A 22647-nucleotide genomic window follows, 5' to 3' on the forward strand; every position below is an offset into this window, starting at 1 on the left:
GGATAATAAACCGTTTTATTGTAATTTGTCTTTTTAAATTATTAGATGATATTAAAATTTGGAAAAGGGGATCCCTAGATCGGTAAAATAGGCGAATTTCCTTCTACAACTTCAGTTGTTGTTCGGTATACAGTTAAAGTTTTAACAAAGTTCGAGCGAATACGTAATTAGCAAAAAAAAGTTGAAATAAAGTGATTAAACAAACATTATTACAAATATCGTAAATAACAGTTCACAAATGCATATATAGAAATATTTTTTGAAGGGGGAAATGGTCTTCACAATTTGAAATTGATCGAACACACTGTGCTCAAATGCTCATGTAAACGCGTGCCATCTATCATAGGATAAATGCCAGAAACCTTCGTGGGAGTGTATTAAAAAACTTCCCAAAGCTTCATGGCAAACGTACTACACCAGAAACCTTTGCAGGAGTATATTAAACAACTTCCCAAAGTTTCACGGCAATCGGATAAACGGTAATGCATGAAGGACAAAAAGACACACACACACACATTCATTTTTATATATATAGATAATAAATAAATATTTTATTCAATTATATATTGACCATTTTGGTCAATTACCTGTTGCCATCGTTTCTGTTAGTAGCATGATTCCACATTTATAAAAGTTTTGATGTTTGCTTATAAAAAACAGATCCAAGTAATTTTTGACATTTTCATTTCAAGTAAACGTCTTACAGTTTAAAAAATTTTGTAAAGACCGGAACAAGTAATAATCTGAGGGTGCCTGATCTGGCAAATATGGTTGGTGTGATAGCACATCCCATCTGAGCTGCAACAGTTTCTGATGAGTTACCAAACTTGTGTGAAATTTGGCATTATCATGGTAAAACACTACACTTGTTTTGTTAATCAATTCTGGCCTTTTCTGTTTGATAAAATTACTCAATTTGTTTACTCAATGGCAGTACACTTCAAATCAATTGTTAAATTGTCTGGTAAAAGTTAAAAAAAAAATTTCCTTAAAATCCCACCAAAGAGAGCATCACTCTTTAAGAACATGTGGAACCCATATATCAAGCTTTGAAATGAAACCAATTTGTTTCAAGTAATCATAAACGGTTCAATTTGACAAATTTAATCTCTTAGTGATTTCACGTGTTGTTATTTGGCAGTTTGCTTCAATCAGTACCTTTATTTTGTTTTCATTGGCTTCAACTGGCCATCCAGAATGTGGTGCATCTTCAATATTTCAATTGCCATAACAAAATTTTGTAAACCAGTTTTGGCACTGTCTTTCTCTCAACACATCATCTCCATACATGTACCACAATTTTTTTCTTGCTTGAACAGCATTTTGAGTTTTTGGTAATAAAAAAGCAAAATATGCCAAAAATGGTGTTTTTGATTTTCCATATTTGATGGGACACCGAAAAAAAAAAAATGCACAGAATCAAACAATTTTTTACGAATAAGCCTTTAAATGTCTGTTGTCAAAATATATAATGAAAAATATGGTTTAAAATGAAATTGGCTGGTAAAATACATCCAATTTCTCTAGTAATAAAAAATGAAATTACTTTCTGAACAAACCAACAGAATGTATTTTTATAAGTTTAAAAAAATTTATATTACCAATTCCTCTAGTTTTTGTTTAGTGGAGTTAATCAATTTGGCAAATGAGTGGCTCATATGTAACTTGCTATTATTTTTGATTCGTCACATTTTTAAACATTTAATTCAAAAAGGTTTTTTGAATGCTATTAAAAAGTATTTTTTCATTTATGTAATTTTTTTATAATGTTAAAACTTGCAAAACTAAACCTTGTCCAATTCAGTATAGTCAAAAAATTTAATTACATGTTTGATAAAGATTTCCTGTATTTGTTTAGCTTTAAATAATAAATATTCATCACCTTAATTGTGACTAGTGTTCTTCTATCACTTCTTCTTACAGGAAAATAGTCAGTTATAGTCTTATTCTTTGGTTCTGGATTTGTCTTCTTTGAATTACTATTAAAATTATAAAATGATTTTATCATCATTAGTTAAAAATTTTACATTTACAGAAATGACATATAATATCTAAAAATCTAACCTAATTTTCATTTTTGTGCCAGGATTAGTCTTTGGCATTAATCTTTGCTGTTTCAGTTTTCCTTTAGAAGTAATTATTTTTTCTTCATTCTTTGGCACTAATAATAATAATAATAAAGATTAATTTAATTAAAATCAAATAAAAGTTATCAATTACAATAAATATAGACTTTTTATATGAAAACATACAAAAACATGCATGTTGACAAAAACATTATATACTGTATATATATTAGTTATATTTTATAATAAGTACATTATAAATATACCTTGCAAAAATGGTGTGTGAAATTAATTACCATAATTATGTAAATAAATTAGAATAACTATTTCCATTAGTACTGTAAGAGTTAAGACAACACTTGGTAGACAATATAATATTTATAATAAACACTTCAATCCTAAAGTCATAAAATTGTATTCCAGCAAGATTTTAAAATGAAATAAAATTTTTTTTACTAATGTTTTCAATCTTCAATTGTAGATTGGAAACATTCATAAAAAATTTTTTCTTTCAATTTTAAACCTCACTGGAGTACAATTTAACATGTTAAGCAACACAATAAAGAAGCATAAAATATTACACTAGACATGCTCTTTTTTTATGGACAAAATAGCACAAAAATTGTAGTCATTTAATATACAATAATTTTGTCTTCATTGTTGAAAAACATTTTTCCCTCAATTTTTAGGCATGTTGCAGAATTGCAAGACAAGCCCTGAATGAGCATATTTGATCGTGTTATGCCATCTTTATTGCTCATCAGGTTATAAATTCAACAAAACTTTTACACACACAAATGCATACATTCTAGGTTGCATAAATGGACCAAAACAAATGAAGAAATATAAAACAATCACTAAAATAATATACTTATTGTTTTTTTACTATTTTTGTTCACTAAAAGAAAATAAAGATTGTTTCTCATATATTTGTGCTCTTTATATTTTCATATTATTGTACTTATTCACATTCATTGTGTAAGAAAAACATTAGAAAAAATTTTGCATATTTCTCATTTTATACATATGAGGGTAGGCTGAAAAGTAATGCACACATGCTTGTAGAGCACGAACAAAATGATTTTTAGAAGCGCGCCAGATGGCATATGGAAGTAACATTCCCCCTCTATGTGTATGTGCAGTTTGAGGTTGTTGCGTACATTCAGTATATTTTGAGAAGCGGAAATATGGAGATGTGTTCTAGTGTTATGTCAATGGTAGTTAAACAGTGTGCTGTTATCAAATTTTTAACTGCTGAAAAAGTGACTCCTACTGAGATTCATTGTCGTTTAAAGGCTGTTTATGGTGACAATGCTGTTGATAGGTCTACTGTAAATAGATGGATAATAAAATTTCGTGGTTGCGAGCCTGGAAAAGCCATAATTGTTGATGAAACACATAGTGGATGTCTGATCACTGCCACAGACAATTACCGTTGTCCCTCATTGCAATGTTTAATTCTTCTCAGTATATACAGACTCTAAAACACCTCCAACGTTCAGTTTGTCATGTTAGAGGCAGCCTGGTGCCAATAATCTTGCAACATTACTGCTCGTCCACACACCTCACGTGCAATTGGAGAGGCTCTGCGAAACCTAAAGTTTGAACCGATTCCACACCCTCCTTATTCCCCCCCGATCTTGCGCCTTGCGATTTTTATTTTTTTACTGTACTCAAGAGAGACCTCAAGGGTGATCATTACACCTCAGACAATGAGGTGAAGGCAGCTGTCAAGTCCTGGATTCGAAAAAAATTAGAAGAATTTTTCAGTGACGAAATGAAAAAACTTGTTACATGTTGGAAGAAATGTGTTAGCCTTAACAGTGACTATGTTGAAAAATAAATATATGATTTTGAAGCTTAAAAATTGTACTTTAATGTACTTTTTGCCCAATATTGCTATTTGTTTTTGTTCGTGTTCTACAAGCATGTGCGCATTACTTTTCAGCCTACCCATGAACATACATGTGAAAGAAAAGGCTGTACTCAAAACTGTAGCCTTAAAAGATAAGAAAGATGGGTGAAGGAAGAAAGGAGAGTGATTTGAGGAAAAGTTAGGAGGGTGGGATGGTTGGAGGTTTGAAAGTGGAAAAAGGAAGACATGAGCCGCAAAGGGGAACTGTTGGATAACACTAGGAAATACAATGGTATACACGTGCAAAACAATTTGTATTTACAGAGAAGGAGAAGGCTCATAGCGTACTACCTTGAGGAGTTGGACAAATGAGATCGACTTAGAAAAAAAAAAGGGTGGTGGGGGCTAAGAGAAAGAAATAAGGCTTTTGGGGAGAGGTCATTGTTGACTCAGAAGATGAGCTACCATTAAATGCCACTTGGCTGGTAGTAGTATAGTGCGTAAGTTTCAGGTGTTCCACGAAAGTCTTGAATTCTTGATCTGGTCCTCAATAAAGATGTATAGTTTGCACGGTCAAGGATACCCACATTCCACAATAGTCCTATGAAGGTTTGCACGGTGGCATGAGTGAACCGGGCAGATGAAGATAAGGTGTATTGGATATTCCTTCTCATTAGTATCACAGAGGCACAAACAGTTCCCCTTCTTCAAGAACCTGTTGAGGTAGGCTCTGAAGTTGCTGTGTGCTGTAAGAATTTGGGTCATAATGTAATTGGTAGTAAAATGGTGGTTGCTGATCCTATGAGAGATGCTGGGGAAAAAGTTGTGGGTGAGACGCCCTGTCAGGCTTTCATCCCACTCCTTTTGTCAGCAAGATGTTAAAATTGAGTCCAGCTTACCTTGAACCCAGGACAGGGGGATCGAGGAGTAGCTACACACCGTGGATAAAGAGGAGGTCTTTTTGGCCAGATTGTCTGCCTTGTCATTGCCACTTCTTCCTGAGTGGCCCTTGATTCAGTAAAATTTGATATTGACAGTATCTGAGATTTCATATAGGATCTTTAAGCTATTGTTGATTATGGGAAGGTGGCAGTTACGCTTACGAATCTGGTAAAGGGCAACTCGACTGTCGCTGATGATGTTAATGTTGTTACTGTTGTAAATGTTTTTACTGTTGTTTTTACCGTTGTAACTGGTTATACTATCCTGGATATGTCTAAGAGTGTTAAGGATGGCTAGCGACTCCGCTTGGTTGATGAAGCAAGATAGATCCAGCTTATAGGCACCTTGCCAGAAGGTTTTCTTCATTGGGTCATCGAAGATAACAGCCGCACTTACAGCTCCTGGATATTTGGGTCCATCGGTGTAGTAGTTTATATCTTGTGGGATGGTGGATTGATGAAGACAGATGTTGGAGTCTGGGTCATTGGCAGGATGATGGGTATGCAAGTCATAGTTAATGTCCAGTCCATGGTCCAGGAGGAATTTTCCTAGGACACTTATGTCCACAGGCAGTCTAAATTTTTTAATTAGAAACTGCAAATGGTTCATGTCAATTTCTGATATGGCTAGTTGCTTTAGCTGTGAAACAGGTATTTCTTCAGGATGACCCAATGGTTAGGAGTCATCCCTGCAATGAGGAGGAGGGCATCAGTGGGTGCAGTCCGATAGGACTTGGTGATGGCAACCGCTGCGGTGTGCTGTGCAGAGAGGAGCTTTTTTGTGGATGTGCACCTTCTGAACAGCACACTCCACACCTCACATCTGTATGTGAGGATAGATTCAATAGCCCCTTTATAAATAGTCTTTCTGTGCTTGGAGTCTAAGCTCCAGAGGTTCCTAGAAATATGCTGGAGTAAAGAGTTCATCTTCATCACTTTATCATATATATAATAGGGGTGGTCCTTCCAAGAGAGTTTTGGGTCAAATAGCACACCAAGATATTTGATGTTATTTGTGTTTTGAATCCTGTGATCATTAATTTTAATTACTGGCTTCTTTTTCAGGAGGTTACCCTTCAGAAAGACCATGGCACAACATTTACTATAGTTGATGTTTAGCCAATGGTTTACACTCCACTTGTAGATTTCTTTTAAGAAATTGTTAGGTTCTGTAGGGTAGTTTGGTTGGAGCTTGAGAGGAGGAGGACTGTATCATCGGCATAACCCTGCATATATGGGTTGCCAATAGAGATATAGTTATTAGTTTTCTGGTTGAAGCTTTGGTTGTTACAATCCATGATTAGTCATTGGAAGACTAGCAAGAGCTGTTTATTCATATTGGATATTCTGGGTTTGCTTAGCTTTCTGAATTTTTAACAATGGACAGTTTTTATCAAAAGGCATTGTGATTTGTGTTGAAGGCCTTGCTCTCTGGAACTATTTTATTGTGCTTCGTGCAATTTGCGCACTTCGGATCTTTCCGTAAGTTTGGGCAGTCTCTAAACTTGTGCTTTCTAGTGCAATGACTGCATTGTTGTTTTTCCCCACATTTATCTAATGCATGACCATATCCTGAACAGTTAAAACACCTCGTTATGGAGATGTAGTCATCAAGGGTGACAGAACACCAACTGATAAAGACACGCCTTTTCTGCATTAACAGATTTCTTATTTGAGGTGTCTAGGATGACTTGTCTAGCTTCAGAGTTGTTCCTTGTAGTTAGACAGTGATAAATTTTGCAGTCATTTTTAAATTCTTCTTGACAGTGACACTCGTGTAGTCTTGTGTTCTGCTGATAGATAGCTGTAAGGAGTTCGTCATTGTCCATGCTATTTGGCACGTTAAACATAATAATTTTGGGCAGTGTTTTGCGACGATCCAGGATTTTTATTTTTTTTTGAAATTGCAGTATTATCTCGGATAGCTGTTTTAAGTGCTTCAGCACCATCCTCCCCTTGGACCTGAATGCTAATATTGTCACTTGGTAAGGGCCTTACTTGGTTTACTTTGATCCCCAAGCATATTGGATCAACGTGTTCTTGTAACGAGACCATCAGTTCTTCTGGGATGGGAGTGGGTTCTCCTGGTTTGATATTTGCAGTCAATATTAAGTTTTGATTTTCTTTTTTACGGTTTTTAATCCCTTCCAATTTTCCAGTGTTTTCGGAAATAAGTTTTGTTGTTTTGCTGAGTGTTTTGGAGTTACTTTTTAAAACTTCTGCAAATGTTCTTTTATGTAGTTGCGAGTCAGGGAAAGAGATGTGCTTAATCCTTTCACGCAGCACGAGGACAGCACCAAAGATTTGATTTGCTGCTGCGTGCATTTTCACTGCGGCATCTCTTGCTTGATTCCTGTCTTCCTTTTCTACTGGTTGGTTGTTGTTCGGTGGGATACTGTTTAAAATAGTTTCGAGAGGGCTGTTTATTGAGGAGATTAATTCCTCTTCAATGAAGCTGTTATTAAGTGAGCTCTCATCGTAAACAGATGTCATGATTACTGTGAGATGCACAAATGATGGAGCATGAGTTGCAGCACACGGCAAGACAAGTTGTGTCAGAACTAAGCCACGAAGAGCAAGGGAATAAAAAGCTGATAGTGAGTAGCTGGACAGGTTGTATGATGCACTTGAAGCCAAGCTATTCAGCTTAAGACGAATAGACTGTCAATGCTTAACTGAGGAACGTGGGCTCCAAGTGGAGACTTCAGATGCTTGGAGCTTGGCTGACTACCCTAGGATCGACGACAAAATGAAGTGTAACTTGCCTGAAGTCCAGCATGCAACATCAAACACCGTTCTGGTGCCGTCACACGCTGATCGGCGAAAGAATAAAATGTCGTACGATACACACAACAGGCAAGTAAACACAGCATTGCGGAATACATGCGCTTGACCCAGTGCCGATTTAACCGTAAATACAAATAAAACCTGCAGGAGAAACTTTCGGGAGCCTAGATGCCAGGCGCTGAGCGGCATAAGACGCACCGAGTGGCTAACTGCCACATGGAACGAAACAATGGCTTTTGTATAGACCAAAAAATAAAACAGGAGTAATATATAAGATAATTATCCCAATGACATGACATTTACACAGAACACGGAGAACGACATGACAGGGATTATCCCGACTGAAAAATAATTAATAAAAAAAAAAAAATAAAAACTTGATGAGCCGATTATTCGGAAAAGCCTGAAAAGTCTTTGGCCTTCAGAGGAGGATAACACCTGGAAAAATTTGCGGAAGATAATGAAACTGCTACCCACATGAGGTGGACACTTAGCTGAATCTAGCGATGTATTATTTGATAGGGTAATCCAAGATTAACCAGTCGAAACTTTGATCAAAAGTTGGACGTCAACTGACTTCTCTCATTTTATACAGAAAAAAAATTAAATTTCTACAAGCAATTATTTATTCTGACATTGTCACAACGTCAGGTTGCAATTTTTAATCATATTTTGCTCTCCACCTCAAATTAGCAATAATTTGGCCCTATACAAATATTTTTCATTTAACAATCAAGTCATGCCAGTCATCTGTCAAACCTTTCAGGGAAAAATTTTTGAATTGAAATAATGCAATTTCCAGTCTTCATCAAAACTTCATATATAATTAATCAGGGCCTCTTGCTGCTAAGGTTTCCACATCTGGTCTTGTCTTTCATCGATCTAACTCCATTCTTGAGATAAAAAAAAACACACATAGATGCCAGTGAAAATTTGTCTACAGTTTTTCAAATTGCAGTCCAATTAGCAAATCTACCAAACATTAGACGAACATTTCTGATCTACTACTAAGACCATCTTCAGGCCTGTTTCCTAAAGATAATCCCAGTAGTAGATCAAAAATGTTTGTCTACTAAGTATATTAAAGTTCTTTACTGGTGATTTAAGATTTTTAAGGTGTGTAATTACTGGAATAAGAACAATGTATTTAAAAATACATTGTTCTTATTCCAGTAATTACCCACCTTAAAAATTTAAAATGTTGCTTTTGATTTTTATAAGAAAATTTGTTTTAAATAAATAAAATGCATTATATATTTAAAGATCTTGACTCTTCAATTACAAAAACAAGTAAGTTCAATATCAATGAGCAATTATTTATTGTGACGTTGTCACAATGCCAGGCTGCAATTTTTGATCATATTTTTAATTTATTTAATTTAAAATATATACTCTCCACCTCAAATTAATAGTTGCTTGTCCTTGCACATCATACTTTTCCTTTAACAATAGAGTTGTTCTAGTCATCTAAGGTTTTCATATCTGGTCTTATCTTTTATGACAAAAGATCATGGAATGAAGCTAAGCATATGTGCTACAATATGGCTGGACAACTGATTGCATTAAAAAATGTTATAGAAGAAAAATTATGTAAATGAAGTATAATGCTTTTCATAAACTGAAATATGAAAATTACACCAGGTATATGCATAATAACTAAGGTCAAATATTTACCTATTGTATACAGTAGAGTCCTGTACAACGTGGGGGATACGTTCTGCATTGTAGAAAATCGTGTTATACGGGACATACATTATCATACCAATTTATGCAAATTCAGGCATGTCTGTAAATTGTAACAGTTGTCACAATATTCTAATGAGATGTGATTCAGTTTGAAATATTATTTCATTGCAAACAGACTGTTAGTGTTATACATAACTAATTTCAAATAAAGTTTCTTTAAATAAAGGAAAGTCAAAACAGATTACAGATAACTTGATTATAAAAAAGTATTGTATGCATTATAATAATATTTTTATAAGAAAAAAATATATTTTAGCCATGAGTACTGAAATAAATAACATACCCGAGAAGTTGAGAAAAAAACATATAGCTCTGGATGACAAAATTAGAATTTTGGATAAATTGAAATCTGGTGCAAAAGTGGCAACCATTGCTAAAGAATTGAACTTAAGAGAGTCAACAGTTTGAACAATAAGACAAAATGACAGCAAAATACAAGCCATATTGTCTAGTCTTTATTAGATTTGAAGAAAGTTGCTCAAATAAAAGACATGTTAGTGCCTAAGATGGAAAAGTGTTTGATGATATGGATTAAAGACTGTTACTTGAGAAATATACCTGTAAATAGTGTTGCCATAAAACAAAAGGCACTCACGGTTTACCAACATTTAAAAGATTCTAAAAGCATTTCATCTAATGAATTGCTTAAACTTGAATTTAAAGCCAGCATAGGATGGTTTGACAGATTCAGGAAGAGATTTTCTTTGCATAATATGAGAATTGTTGGAGAAAGTGCATCAGCCAATACAGAAGCAGGAGAACATGAAACTAAGCTGATGTTAATCAATCATACATTGAGTCCACGTGTAATGAAAAACGTAGAAAAAAATCAATGCTTCCTGTTCCATGGCGAGCCAATAAAAAAGCATGGATTATATGCAAAATGTTTCAAAATTGGTTTTATAACTGTTTTGTACCAGAGGTTGAAGATTATTTACAATGAAAAAATATTAGTTTTAAAGTTTTGTTACTGATGGATAATGCACCAGGCCATCCTATAAATTTAAATCATCCTAATGGTTTGTCTGCCACCCAACACAACATCAATTCTTCAACCATTGGACCAAAGGATAATATAAACATTTAAAACTTTTTATTTATGTCATGAATTTGAAATGAACAAGAGTTACAATTACATTGACCATGGAGACAACGATCACAGCACACGATGAGGTGAGCGATCGAATAGAAGCACGTCCACCCAAAAAGTGGAGTTATCCATGGTCTGACGTCAAGTAGATTGGGGATAGTGGTCAAATGCCGTGTTGCCAACTGCCGCAATCTAACCTTTCATATAACATTTATTTGAGTTTATTCCTTATTCTACTGTGTAAATGTAATATTGTCGTCTTCTTCCACAACCCTTTCATTAGTAAAAATTTGTATATTTGTGTTAATCTAATATAAAATAGTATGACATTTTATTGCTATTAACCCTGATTAACACTTTTAGTGAATATTACAAATTTAATGGAGAGTTAATAATTACGTTAAAAGTATACCAACTAAATTTTTATTAATATTTATTAAAAGATACTCTGACAGTTCCCTTGTTAGTCAAACTATGTATTCTGTATTGGAAAAAAAAAATCATTAAAAAATTTGCAATACAATTTTTAATAAATGTGATAAAAATTAAAATTTGACTTAATATTCTTTTCACATATGATATCCATCCTATATATAATTTTGATACCATATATAACAAAATTGGTAGAATTATGTTGACACCTGGAATAACAACTGGCACAACACTACTAAAATGTTGCCGATCCGTTAACTTTGAAGATGAAATATACATGTGAAACTGATCATACCAAAATTAGGATTTTCCTAAACATTTAAAAAGCAAAGCCCAATGTTCTGGAAAAATGATGAATAATTGGTTACAAGATTTGTCAATAACTATTTCTATTGTCTACAACAAAAAAATTTGCATCATAAGTACAATTTCATAGCTATATCTTACTCCATATCAGAATGAAGCCCTTATATTTCTACTTAATTCAATAGTTTGTCTAACATATGATATTGCTACAGTGTTCCGAATGCTTGTAGATAATATCCTAGAATTATTGGAAGCACTTGTGAAAATTAAATTTTACACTAATAAAGCATATTTCATACACAGCATTAAAAACATGTAGTATGTTCAAATCAATAAACCTCTTCAGCTTCCAGCAAAACATGTAAAATGAAGCAATTCACAAATATTTTCGAAATTCACCCAATTCCAGCTTCAGGTTTACAGAGTACATTTTGAATTGAAATATATCAAATAGAACACGCATGTTGAATTCAAATACAGTGGAACCTCGGTATACGACCTTAATCCGTTCCCGATGTTTGGACTTATACCAAATTGGGCGTATACCAAACCAACCTTTCCCATAAGAAGTAATGTAAAAATGATTAATCTGTTCTCGTGTAAAAAAAAATGGCTGGCTTTAAACACCTCGCTTTCCTGGCTAGTTCCTGCTTGATTTTTCGTGAGATCAGCATGTATCTTTTTAGCTTTCTCGCAAATAATTGCTTCCGATACGTTGTCTCCAGCACTGTTTTTCAGTTATCCAAAGCAAAAGCAATTTCTCAAATTTATTTAACCCCTTTTGCAACGTTAGCAGATTTAATAATGTCTTTATTTTTTGCGATTGTCCATATTGTCGTTCTTGGAATACGGTAGGCAACAGTTAAAATCTCAAACACACGTGCCACCTTCGTATTTCTCAACAATCTCTTTTATCAGTTCCATTGTAATTCTAGTCATTTTTTTAGTTTTCTGTCACTCTTCATTTGCCTTTTTGTGATTCGTGATTAATAAAAATAATAAAATTTTACTTACGAATTAAAATCAGAAGAAATTTAACAAAGTTATAAACCATTGCACCGCAAACGTCTAGTCTGGTCTAGTACACCGATAGTGCTACTTGTTCATTGATGGCGCGTATAATTGAATTATGTCGTATACCGAGCAAAATTTGTTTCGTCCAAAAAAAATGGCTGGCTTTAAACACCTCGCTTTTCGAATTGGATGTATTCTAAAGCAGACATATACCGAGGTACCACTGTACTGGCCTGTTCAAATTTGAATTCTAAATATGCATTCTAATGCTTATTTGCTGTTTTAAATTGTTAAATTTATTTTTAAGTATAATTGATAGTAATATTTATTATGTAGCAAAGAAATATTGATGCAAATTTAAAAAACTGAAGTCTAATCCAAGATGGCTGCCATATTGGTGACATAGCCCAACAGGTTTCTCCCTCTTCTATACAATGTGTTAGACCTTAAATTATTGTTTGTCAACCCATTTTTGTTTTATATAGGCATTTCCAGGACTTATTCTTTTTGACCAACCTGATATATGAATGGTTCAGGTGTAAAAGATGGTAAGTGTCATAATGAAAGTTTAGAGAAAATGCAAAATTGAAATATCTTAAGAAGTTTCCTACCAGGGCTGAGTTGTGTAAAAATCTACTGACTCCAACTCCAACTTTTCCTTACCATCCGACTCCGACCAGGGGAGGACTTGTTGCTGAAAGAGATCCGGAAATTCTGATGCCATCATGTGACTTCAGAATAAAAAATTCAATAAATAGAGATCTAATAAAGATAGAGCGTAGAAACTTTTTATTCCAAAGCTAAAAGACTCCTCTAAGTAATATATAAATATGTATTCGATAATTTTTACTTTTTCGGCTGTTATATATAATAGAGGGAAAGTGTAGCGCTGGGTCAAAAAATGACCCCTCCCAAATGTTTTTGGACGCAGGATACCTTGAAATTTCGAGATATGCAAAAGATTCAAGGTTTTTCTATATGTGTGGATGTTAGACTGTGGGGGGGGCATGATTTTGTTTACCCTGTTTGAAGCCTAATAATTTCTGTGGTCAGAGTGGTCAGAATCGGAGTCATATGGTTTAACACGGGAGTTAATTATTAAGCGTGAAAGTGGTTGAACTAAATCATTTCCCCATATATGTTCTAACATCTTAGGCAAGAACATATTAACGGGTTTTACTGTACTACAGTATTATATAATGACAAAAAAGCATACTTTGAGGGTAGTGACGAGTTTTATTTTATTTTTTTAAATTTTGAACGCTAATAACAAGTAAAATATTCATTAAGAGATATGACACATGACCACTTTTATATTTTCACCCTATCAACCTTTAATTAAGGACCAAAATTTAATAGTATTAATGCTCCTTTANCTCGTGCCGAGTGATATAGAGGAGTTGGTGAATGCAAAAGTGCTCCTTCCATTGTGGATTGGTTTTTCTTTGTTTGTTCCCGAAGCGGATTGGATTACAAGGAGTGAAACATCTAGGACTATGATATTGTAACGGTGAGAACATTTTACGTGTGTACCATTGTATCCAGTGGACCTTAGTGTAGTTGTACGAATATATATATATATAAACAAAAAAAAAAAAAAAAAAAAAAAAAAAAAACTTGGAAGGTCAAATTTGACACGATTCCAATACTTTTCTGTTTTGTATACATAACAAGTTGGGAAGTAAAAAGGAGTTGGAGTCGGCGGATTTTTTGACGACTCCGACTCCGGCTAAAACACCAAAACTCCGACTCCACAGCCCTGTTTTCTACAAATCAGAATAAAGTGCATATAATATTTAAATTGAAATACATTATTGTTTAGCTGCTGACATACCATTCCATTAGTACATTATAATGCAACTTACATCTTCTGACAGAATGTAATTAAAAAATTTTTAAATTACATTTTATCAGAAATTTACCTTCACCTGAAGAACTGTTGAGGGTTTGAAAACAATTGTAGAAAACTGTTTTTTCATTTTTTGTTGTTAGTTTCACACCAGTAACAGGCTTTTAGGTACATAAATATTAAGTTTATATTTTTAATAATTACTTATACAATTTCTAATATGAAAGACAATAACTTTAATATTTTGATAAATCTATTAAAATAAGCCTGATTAATAATTTCTACTTTTAGAAGTTTTATTTAGATTAAGATACCGAAAATTTAGATAATTTCACATTGAAAAGAAATGCCACTAACAGGGCTTAAAGCAGTCATGGCAGTGGGGGGAGGGAAAGAGAGAGTTTACACTGAAAAAAAGCTAATAGTGTTAAAATGAACTAAAAGAGTCATTATTAAAAAACACACATACACTTTGTATCAATAAAACTGCATATGATATTAGATTGATTTTTAACTGGACTGAAAAAATTAAATATGAAAATAGTTAAGACCAAGTTTATATTCCAGAAAAGTGACCAGTAAGACTGCATTAAGCTAGAATGGGCCTGCATTAAGTTTTCATGTGCCCCATATGGAGTTCCTACCGTTATACAGCAAAGGAAATGGAAGAGTAACATAACAATGTTACTCTTCCATTTCCTTTAACATAACAATGGAAGAGTAACATAACATGTTATATGGAGACAGAATGTGTCTCCATATAACATGTCAAATTTCAAATGCCATTTATTTCAAGGTACATTTTTTGATTTCTTGTTAAAAAAATTTGTAATTAAAGATGATGTTTAAGTCATGCCTGCAGTTTCTGCACTTCTCTTGTTTTCTCCTCTTCATCACACTGAATTTTCTTCACACCAGAGTAAGCAATTCACTATAAAGTTTATGTATTAAAGATCCTTTAATACATTGCGCTGAAAATTCCCAGTAAACTTTGTAAATAGTTAACTAACTAATTGTAAATAACTAGATATTCCCAAAATCAGGGGCGCTTCTAGCCATCATCACTGTTGGTGACTTTTTTTACTCACTTTCTCCAAACAGCATCTTTCTGCGAAACGTTAGTACAATAATTTCTAGTGCTAAAAGGTTACTAATGAACGTGTTACCATTAATTCTAATTTTATTGTTGTTGGTAATGGCTGGTATTGAAACAAATCCTGGCCCTCTGCAACATTCACCAGTCAAGATAAGTCAAACCTACATGCAAAAAAGGGGACGTGGAAGACCTAGAAAGGAATATGCAGAGAATTCTGAAGATACAAACCAGCTAGCGGATATTATTGGCGAAGAATATTTTTCTGATGAAGATATGAAAAATAACAAAAACACCCCTAATAAATCTAGGATTGAGGATTATTTCAAAACACCGGAACAACCCGACCAGTTAAGTGATAATGATTCGAGGTACTCCTTAAAATCAATCTATAATTTAATTCAAGAAAAATTTGAACTACTTAATCAGGAAATTCAATGAGATATGACATAAGTTGTGTACAGGAAGATAATAAGAAAATTAGTGAAGAAATAAAACTTATGCAAAAAATTTAGCAATGTGAAGATAGAACAAAGGCCTGTATAAACCTAAAAGGTATGTATGAGTTCAAGTTAGATAAATTACATAATGAATACACCAAAAGGAATCTTGTTATAATTAATTTTCCATTTAAAACTGATGATAAGCTGCAAGAACTCAAAAAATTCATTAAGGTAGATCTTGATCTAAAAGACATAGAAATAGAAGGTATAATTCGATTAGCTAAAAGAACTTCAAATAATCAAATTATAAAATTAATAACAGATTCGGTTAAAGATAGAAATTTAATACTTAAAAGATTCTGGACAATGAAATTAAATATAAAAAAAGAGTTGGAAAGAACTATCATAAAAACAGATCTTTGTACTAGATCTAGAATTAAAAGAAAACTACTAATCAATAAAATTAAATCAGGATTTTCTACTAACACCAGAGTGGTAATTAGAGATGACTAATTACCACTCTGGTGGTAATTAGTCATCTCTGATTACCTGAGGAAGAATTTAAAGTTTATAGCAGACAATTAACAACAACAGACAGTCCAAGGATAAAATTTTAAACAGTGAAGGAAAAATTCTATTAGAATTTGTTCAGGAAAACCAATTTGTTATTCTCATGTTACCTGAGGAAGAACTTAAAGTTCGAAAGCACTAGTAATACTTCGTTTACAGAGAAGCACACCGGAAACAGGTTCATTGTACGTTGTTTTTTGATTAGAGATGACTATTTTATAAAAGATAATCTGATATACATGATTGACATTAACAATAGCGAAATCATAATAATTAATTCTTTTTTGGGGCAAACTACCAAATATTCACAAAAAAAGCAGTAGTAACAACAAACAAATTGTCTGGCATCCATGATAATTATCCAAATGATAAGAATAATGATAATAAAACTGAAAAGAAATTCTACTTAAATAAATACAGCTATTGTCAAACTAATAAAATTAAGTCCGATATAAAACTAAATAACCTTGTGATTAGTTTTTGGAACTGTCAAGGTCTCAAAGAAAAATTTCAAACACCAACAAAAAAGTTTATTTACTCTAACATGATTATGGATTTAACAGAGACTTGGATAGAAAACCTACAGTTTCCAGATAAAAACTATCTAGAACAAGATAACATTTTAGTGTCCAGTAATAATCATTGAACAAGCAAATTTGGGCACCCTTTGGGAGGCATACTTCTTATTATAAAAAGAAATTTTGGAGAAATTATATATCAAAATATAACAACATACTATATACTAGTGATAATAAGAATTAATAAGCAACTCAAAACAGCTTGGAATAAAGCTTATCTAGGAGTAATTTTGACATACTTCCCTCCAGTGATTAAGAAGAAACCAATATTTAATGAAATCCAGCATCAGATTGACAGATGGGCCTTTTTAATAAACTTATGGTTATTCGGAGGAGACTTCAATTCAAGAATAGGTGAGATGCAGGACACAAAGATATATTTAAATTATGAAAATATTAACAACAACAGACAGTCCAAGGATAAAATTTTAAACAGTGAAGGAAAAATTCTATTAGAATTTGTTCAGGAAAACCAATTTGTTATTCTCAATGGCAGAATGGATGGCGATATTCCAGCAGAATACATATACATATCTCAAAATAGAAAATCAATTGTAGATTTTATTATATGTTCTCAAACCTTAATTGAACATTGTCAGACTTTAACAGTACTTGATGAAGATACCTCAGATCATTTTCCTGTACAACTCACGCTGTTTACTGAGTTGGATACAGGTAGATATATAAAAAGAGATGATATATCAAATGTCAGGAAAAAATGTGACTTTAAAATTGATAAGACACTATGGTTAAATAGAGTTGACTCTATAACAGCCGAATTGATAAATTGGGAGGAGAAAAACAAACCAATTGATAATTACCAAAAATTAATATACAAAATAATAGAATGTCGATTGAAGCGTTATAACCATACCTCCAGATCAAAATATAAAAATAATTGGTTTGACAACTCTTGCTACCACCACAAAATTATAAAACAAAAAAACTTAAAAATATTCAGTGTCCAACACATCTGAAGCTCTATCAAACTATGTGAAGAGTAAAAAAAATGTATATAAATTTAATCAGAGCTAAAAAGAAATTATATATGACTAATATTAATAAAAAGCTAATAGAGTCAAATGACACGAGAACCTTTTGGAAGATAATTAACAACTTTCGTAAACCTAGAACGGATTTCTCAAATCAAAAAAGAATCGCTTATATTGAATGGATAAAATATTTCCAGGAATTCTCGCAGGAATATTTATACAATCAAAGAAATATTCACAAGCAAGACAAAATAGTTTACCAAATTAATCAGAACGAAATAATAAGTGTAGAAGAGATGCAAAAACGAATTAAGTTATTGAAAATTAAATCGGCTCCAGGGTCAGATAATATACCAAATTCTTTCATTAAATTATTGCCTTCTAAATTGATTCAATATTTATCTAGAATATTTAACAACATTTATTCAAATGGTACAATCCCACCTAGTTAGAAGGATGTAATCTTTACTATGATTTATAAACAAGGAAATAAATTTAACCTAGCAAATTACAGACCGATTGCCTTATTATCCAGTTTTAGAAAAGTATTTACAGCAATTTTGGCAAAGAAATTTAAACAATGGATAGAGGTAAATAATTACAAAAATTCAACACAATATGCATGTATAGAAAATGGTGGTACTCAAAAATCCTTGTTTATTTTACTGACAACAATAAAAATACAATTATTAAAGAAAAGACAGAAGGTTTTTGCAATATTCTTGGACTTATCTAAAGCTTATGATTCTGTTAGTATAAAGTAGCTACAAAATAAATTAAATAAATATAATGCAAGCTATTGCTTAATTAACATAATTGGTCAGTTATANTTTTTAAATCAGAAAAAGTCATAGGGAAAGCAGTTACACAAGAAAAACTTTTTCTAAATCATTTATTTTATCGTTAGGTATTATTATAATAATAGACAGATGTCATCGTCTCTCGAAATACAATATCTTTCTTATTTCGCTGTCGATAGCTCGACACGTGTTCCGCAGCCATCTTGCATTTTCTCGTGCGCGTGGGATTGTGGGATCTCTCTTATGACTGGATCTAGTTTCGAGAACTCTCTCGAGTCGATTGCGATTGAACCTTGTTTCAATCTCGACTGAAACTAGGTTCAATCGCATGGTCGATGGAGATTGCACCAGGCGAACATAGTATAAGGCTCTAGTGTTACAGAGTATAATACGTATATTTTAATATATTTTTTAAAAGAAACAAAACCACTGAGAAACGTTACGTGTATTTAACAACGGGTTCGGAAAACTTTGAAAATGTTAACAACGGGTTCGGCCGAACCTGTGCGAACCCGCTGAATATCACCACTGGGTAGAGGTAAATAATTACAAAAATCCAACACAATATGCATATATAGAAAATGGTGGTACTAAAAAATCCTTGTTTGTTTTACTGACAACAATTCAAATACAATTATTAAAGAAGAGACAGAAGATTTTTGCAATATTCTTGGACTTATCAAAAGCTTATAATTCTGTTAGTATAAAGTTGCTACAAAATAAATTAAATAAACATAATGCAAGCTATTACAGTAGAGCGTTGTTTATCCGAATCAATTGGGGACTGGGGTTGTTCAGATAACTTATTTTTCAAATATCCGATTATGTACGAAAAAATATATTAACCTATCCCACCCTGAAATTTTTCTCCATTGCATGTCGCTTTGCATTGAATTTTCGTCGATGTTAAGCCTAACGTAAACTTTTTAAAATAATAATTGTGGCTATTTTATCGTTAAAAATTATTTCTTTATTTTGAACAAACAAAATAAATATATTGAAAAATATAAAAACAATAAAAAATTATACTTCAGAAGTTAATATTGCTGTTACGTAGAGAGTTTTTTCCAACCTCCGATGGTCCATAAAACAAACAAGTGTAAATAACAAAATCAATTTATTATCAAAAGTTAGGTATGAACATGGTTACTTTTCGACATAATCATTGTGAAGATTGAGGCATTTGTCATATCTGTGGACAAGCTTTGCAATCCCCTCTTTGTAGAATGTTGCCGCCAGTAACTTGAGATGGACCTTAACATTGTTTTAAAGAATGTTATTAGTCTCAAACCTCTGCCCTCCTAGCCTCATTTTCCAGGAAAGAGGTGGAAGTTACTCAGCACTAAATTGGGGCTATATGCTCGGTATTTAAAAAGTTCCAAGCTGGGTGGAAGTCTTCACACATTTCGAAGGTTGAAAAAAAAATTGCCCTCTTAGTTATGATGGCACATGGCACAAGTACTTCATCATTGATTAGAATTGGTGTTGTTATTGATATTTCGACAGGTCTTGTTCTTGGTTTTGCTGTCATGAGCAAATATTGCCATAGTTGTTGCTTAAAAAAAATTAAACCCTAAAAAATTTGAAAATCATGACTGTCAGATAAATTACAGTGAATCATCAGGTGCCATGGAAGTGGAAGCAGCATTACAACTATTTGGATGCTCAATAGAAAAATATGGACTTTGATATCTGACTGTTCTTTCTGATAACTCCAAAAAATATCGTAAGTTACAAGAAAATAATATTTATGATGACAATGATATAATTAGCGAAGAAGAATGTATAAATCATGTTTCAAAACAAATGGGTTCAGCACTCAGATAATCAAAAGAAACAAGTAAATTGACTGGAATAAATTCAGGATGTAAAGGTCATCTCAGAAATGAAAAAATTACAGAATTATTATGGACAAGCATTAAAAAATAATGCACCAAATATTGAAAAAAAATGAGAAATGCTGCTTTTGCATCTCTCTTTCATATGATTTCAACAGATGAAGATTCACATCATACATTTTGCCCCACTGATGTCATTTTAAACAAGCTCTTGAAGATCCATCTCAAAAACAAAAACACACATCCACGCTTCCAAAAGAAATTAGTGAAGCTTTTTTAACTATATACAAATGATTAACTGATCGAAAACTTAAAAAGCTGTACTAGAAAAAGACTCAAAACGACAAAGTCTTCATTCACTTATTTGGCAAAAATGCCCTAAAATTCATTTTGCATCATTAAAAAACAATTTCTACAGCAGCTTCCTTGGCTGTTATACAGTTTAATAAGTGTCCTATTGCATTTATAAATGCACTTACTAAATTAAATATTCCTATTGGGAAACATCATCTGGAAGAAACAACTTTTACATTGAAAAGGAAATTATCTGATGCTAATAGATTCTCAAATAGGAAAGAGAGGGGAAATAGAAAAGATAAAAAAAAATGAAAAGATTGAAAACAAATAATAAAAATGAAGCTATAGAGGCAAGCTTTGGAGTGCCATTTTCCCTCCAAAAAGGTGAGAAGAGTGAGTTGAAATACAGAAACAGTGAGTAAAAAGTGAGTGCAATAGTGACAAAACAAAGTGAAAACACGAAAGGAAAACTCGACAAAATAGCAGTAAAAGTTGTTTTGTTCTCTTTTTATTCTGTTATGGTTAAATACATTTTAAAAATTTCTGTATACACTGTAATACAGTAGCCACTCGTTACATTGCAGATCCAGATATATCACACTTTTTTGGTGCTCCAAATTTTAAAAGCACTCATGTCAATAAATTTTAAATTATCAATTGCCAACAAATTTCTATTTGCAACGAAATACACTATTTTATTTCTACCATTGTCCTTCAAACTACCATTGAAGATGAAACAATTCGTCAAGATCTAAATATGCAAAACAGGTAGACATATCAATTGTCATTTGTTTCCTTTTGATAGTAAATATTGTTTATTTATTAGTTTTAAGTACAGTCTCCTCATTTACAAGTTTGAGAATTTGAAATTTCACACCTTTAGCGAATTGATGGTATTGTGCCAATTCACATAAAGGTGTGAAATTTTGAATTCACTGCATAATGTGTAAGGAAAAGACTTCTTTAATTCTGAACAGAAAGTTTTTATACAGTAGTAACTTTATTTTGCTTTATAATTTTTATTGAAAAACATAAATTACACAAATTTTTAACAAGTGATTTATTGTAAAATATAGTACTGTATAATAAAATCATAACTGATATTTTGTTTTTATATTGACAGTATTTGTCTTTAAATGCTATTGTTAAAGAAACAATGCCAAATGGGTGTTGGTGGTATCGATGTTTATGCAAACATCAACTAATACGAGATAACCAACAATAAAGTTGAAAAACAAACACTTTCTGATGAAAGAAAACAGGATAGAGATTGCATAGTACGTATAATCTGTTTAGTATAAGCCCATAATTTGCTTAGATTGCACCTTTTCTTTCTCTCCTGACAAGTGCAATATAACAAGGAGCTACCATATTTCCAGTAAACCATGAATACTTAAAAAGTCTTTGGCATCTGTAAATAATCAGTAATGGAAAATGATCTTCTTTCATTCTGATTATTCTGGATGTTTTCAGCTTCCTTCTTTTTTGGTTCCTCTTGCTTTTGAACACTTAACACTAATAAGCATTACATGTGCTGCCCATACTTCTTTCATGTTCTTGCTGTTAATGACCTTTTCCAGTATTTTTTTGTTTGCTGCTTTTAACAAAACTTGTCCTGTTGCATGTATTTCACTTTCTTCTGGTTCAAGCACTCTTTCCGACATTGATGCTCTATCAGGAGGAAGTGCCTGGCATGAAATTGAAAATCCCTATTTGACATCAGCATTGCCATGAGAGAGGGTCAATGCTGATTTCACTAATTAGGTTACACTGGGACATCTATCATGATCAAAAACTGTTTATTTTTTAATGCTTCGAGACATGTAAATATTGATTTCAAAATAAATTAATAAATTTGAAATAAACAATTTCAAATAGTATAAGTAAAATAATGTTTTATTAATGATTTCATAAATAACAAAGAAATTTTTCCTGCAGAAGAATAAAAAG

At 32.4% G+C, this 22647-nt stretch overlaps 1 protein-coding gene across 2 annotated transcripts in view; it reads right to left on the reverse strand.

Annotated features, from left to right (window-relative positions):
• The window catches only part of LOC111636826 (N-lysine methyltransferase KMT5A-like), a 72665-nt gene that overhangs the window by 28849 nt on the left and 21169 nt on the right, over positions 1–22647 (reverse strand). For both annotated transcript variants that reach the window (XM_023382168.1, XM_023382169.1), the window contains exons 3-4: positions 2065–2161; positions 1883–1979 (exon numbers count right to left, since the gene is read on the reverse strand). In XM_023382168.1, coding sequence (XP_023237936.1) covers positions 1883–1979; positions 2065–2161 — 194 coding nt within the window. The remainder of the gene's footprint in view (positions 1–1882; positions 1980–2064; positions 2162–22647) is intronic.

The sequence above is a fragment of the Centruroides sculpturatus genome, unplaced genomic scaffold, assembly GCF_000671375.1.
Source record: "Centruroides sculpturatus isolate CEXI.00-Female unplaced genomic scaffold, Cexi_2.0 scaffold1008, whole genome shotgun sequence".
NCBI classification, from domain to species: domain Eukaryota; kingdom Metazoa; phylum Arthropoda; class Arachnida; order Scorpiones; family Buthidae; genus Centruroides; species Centruroides sculpturatus.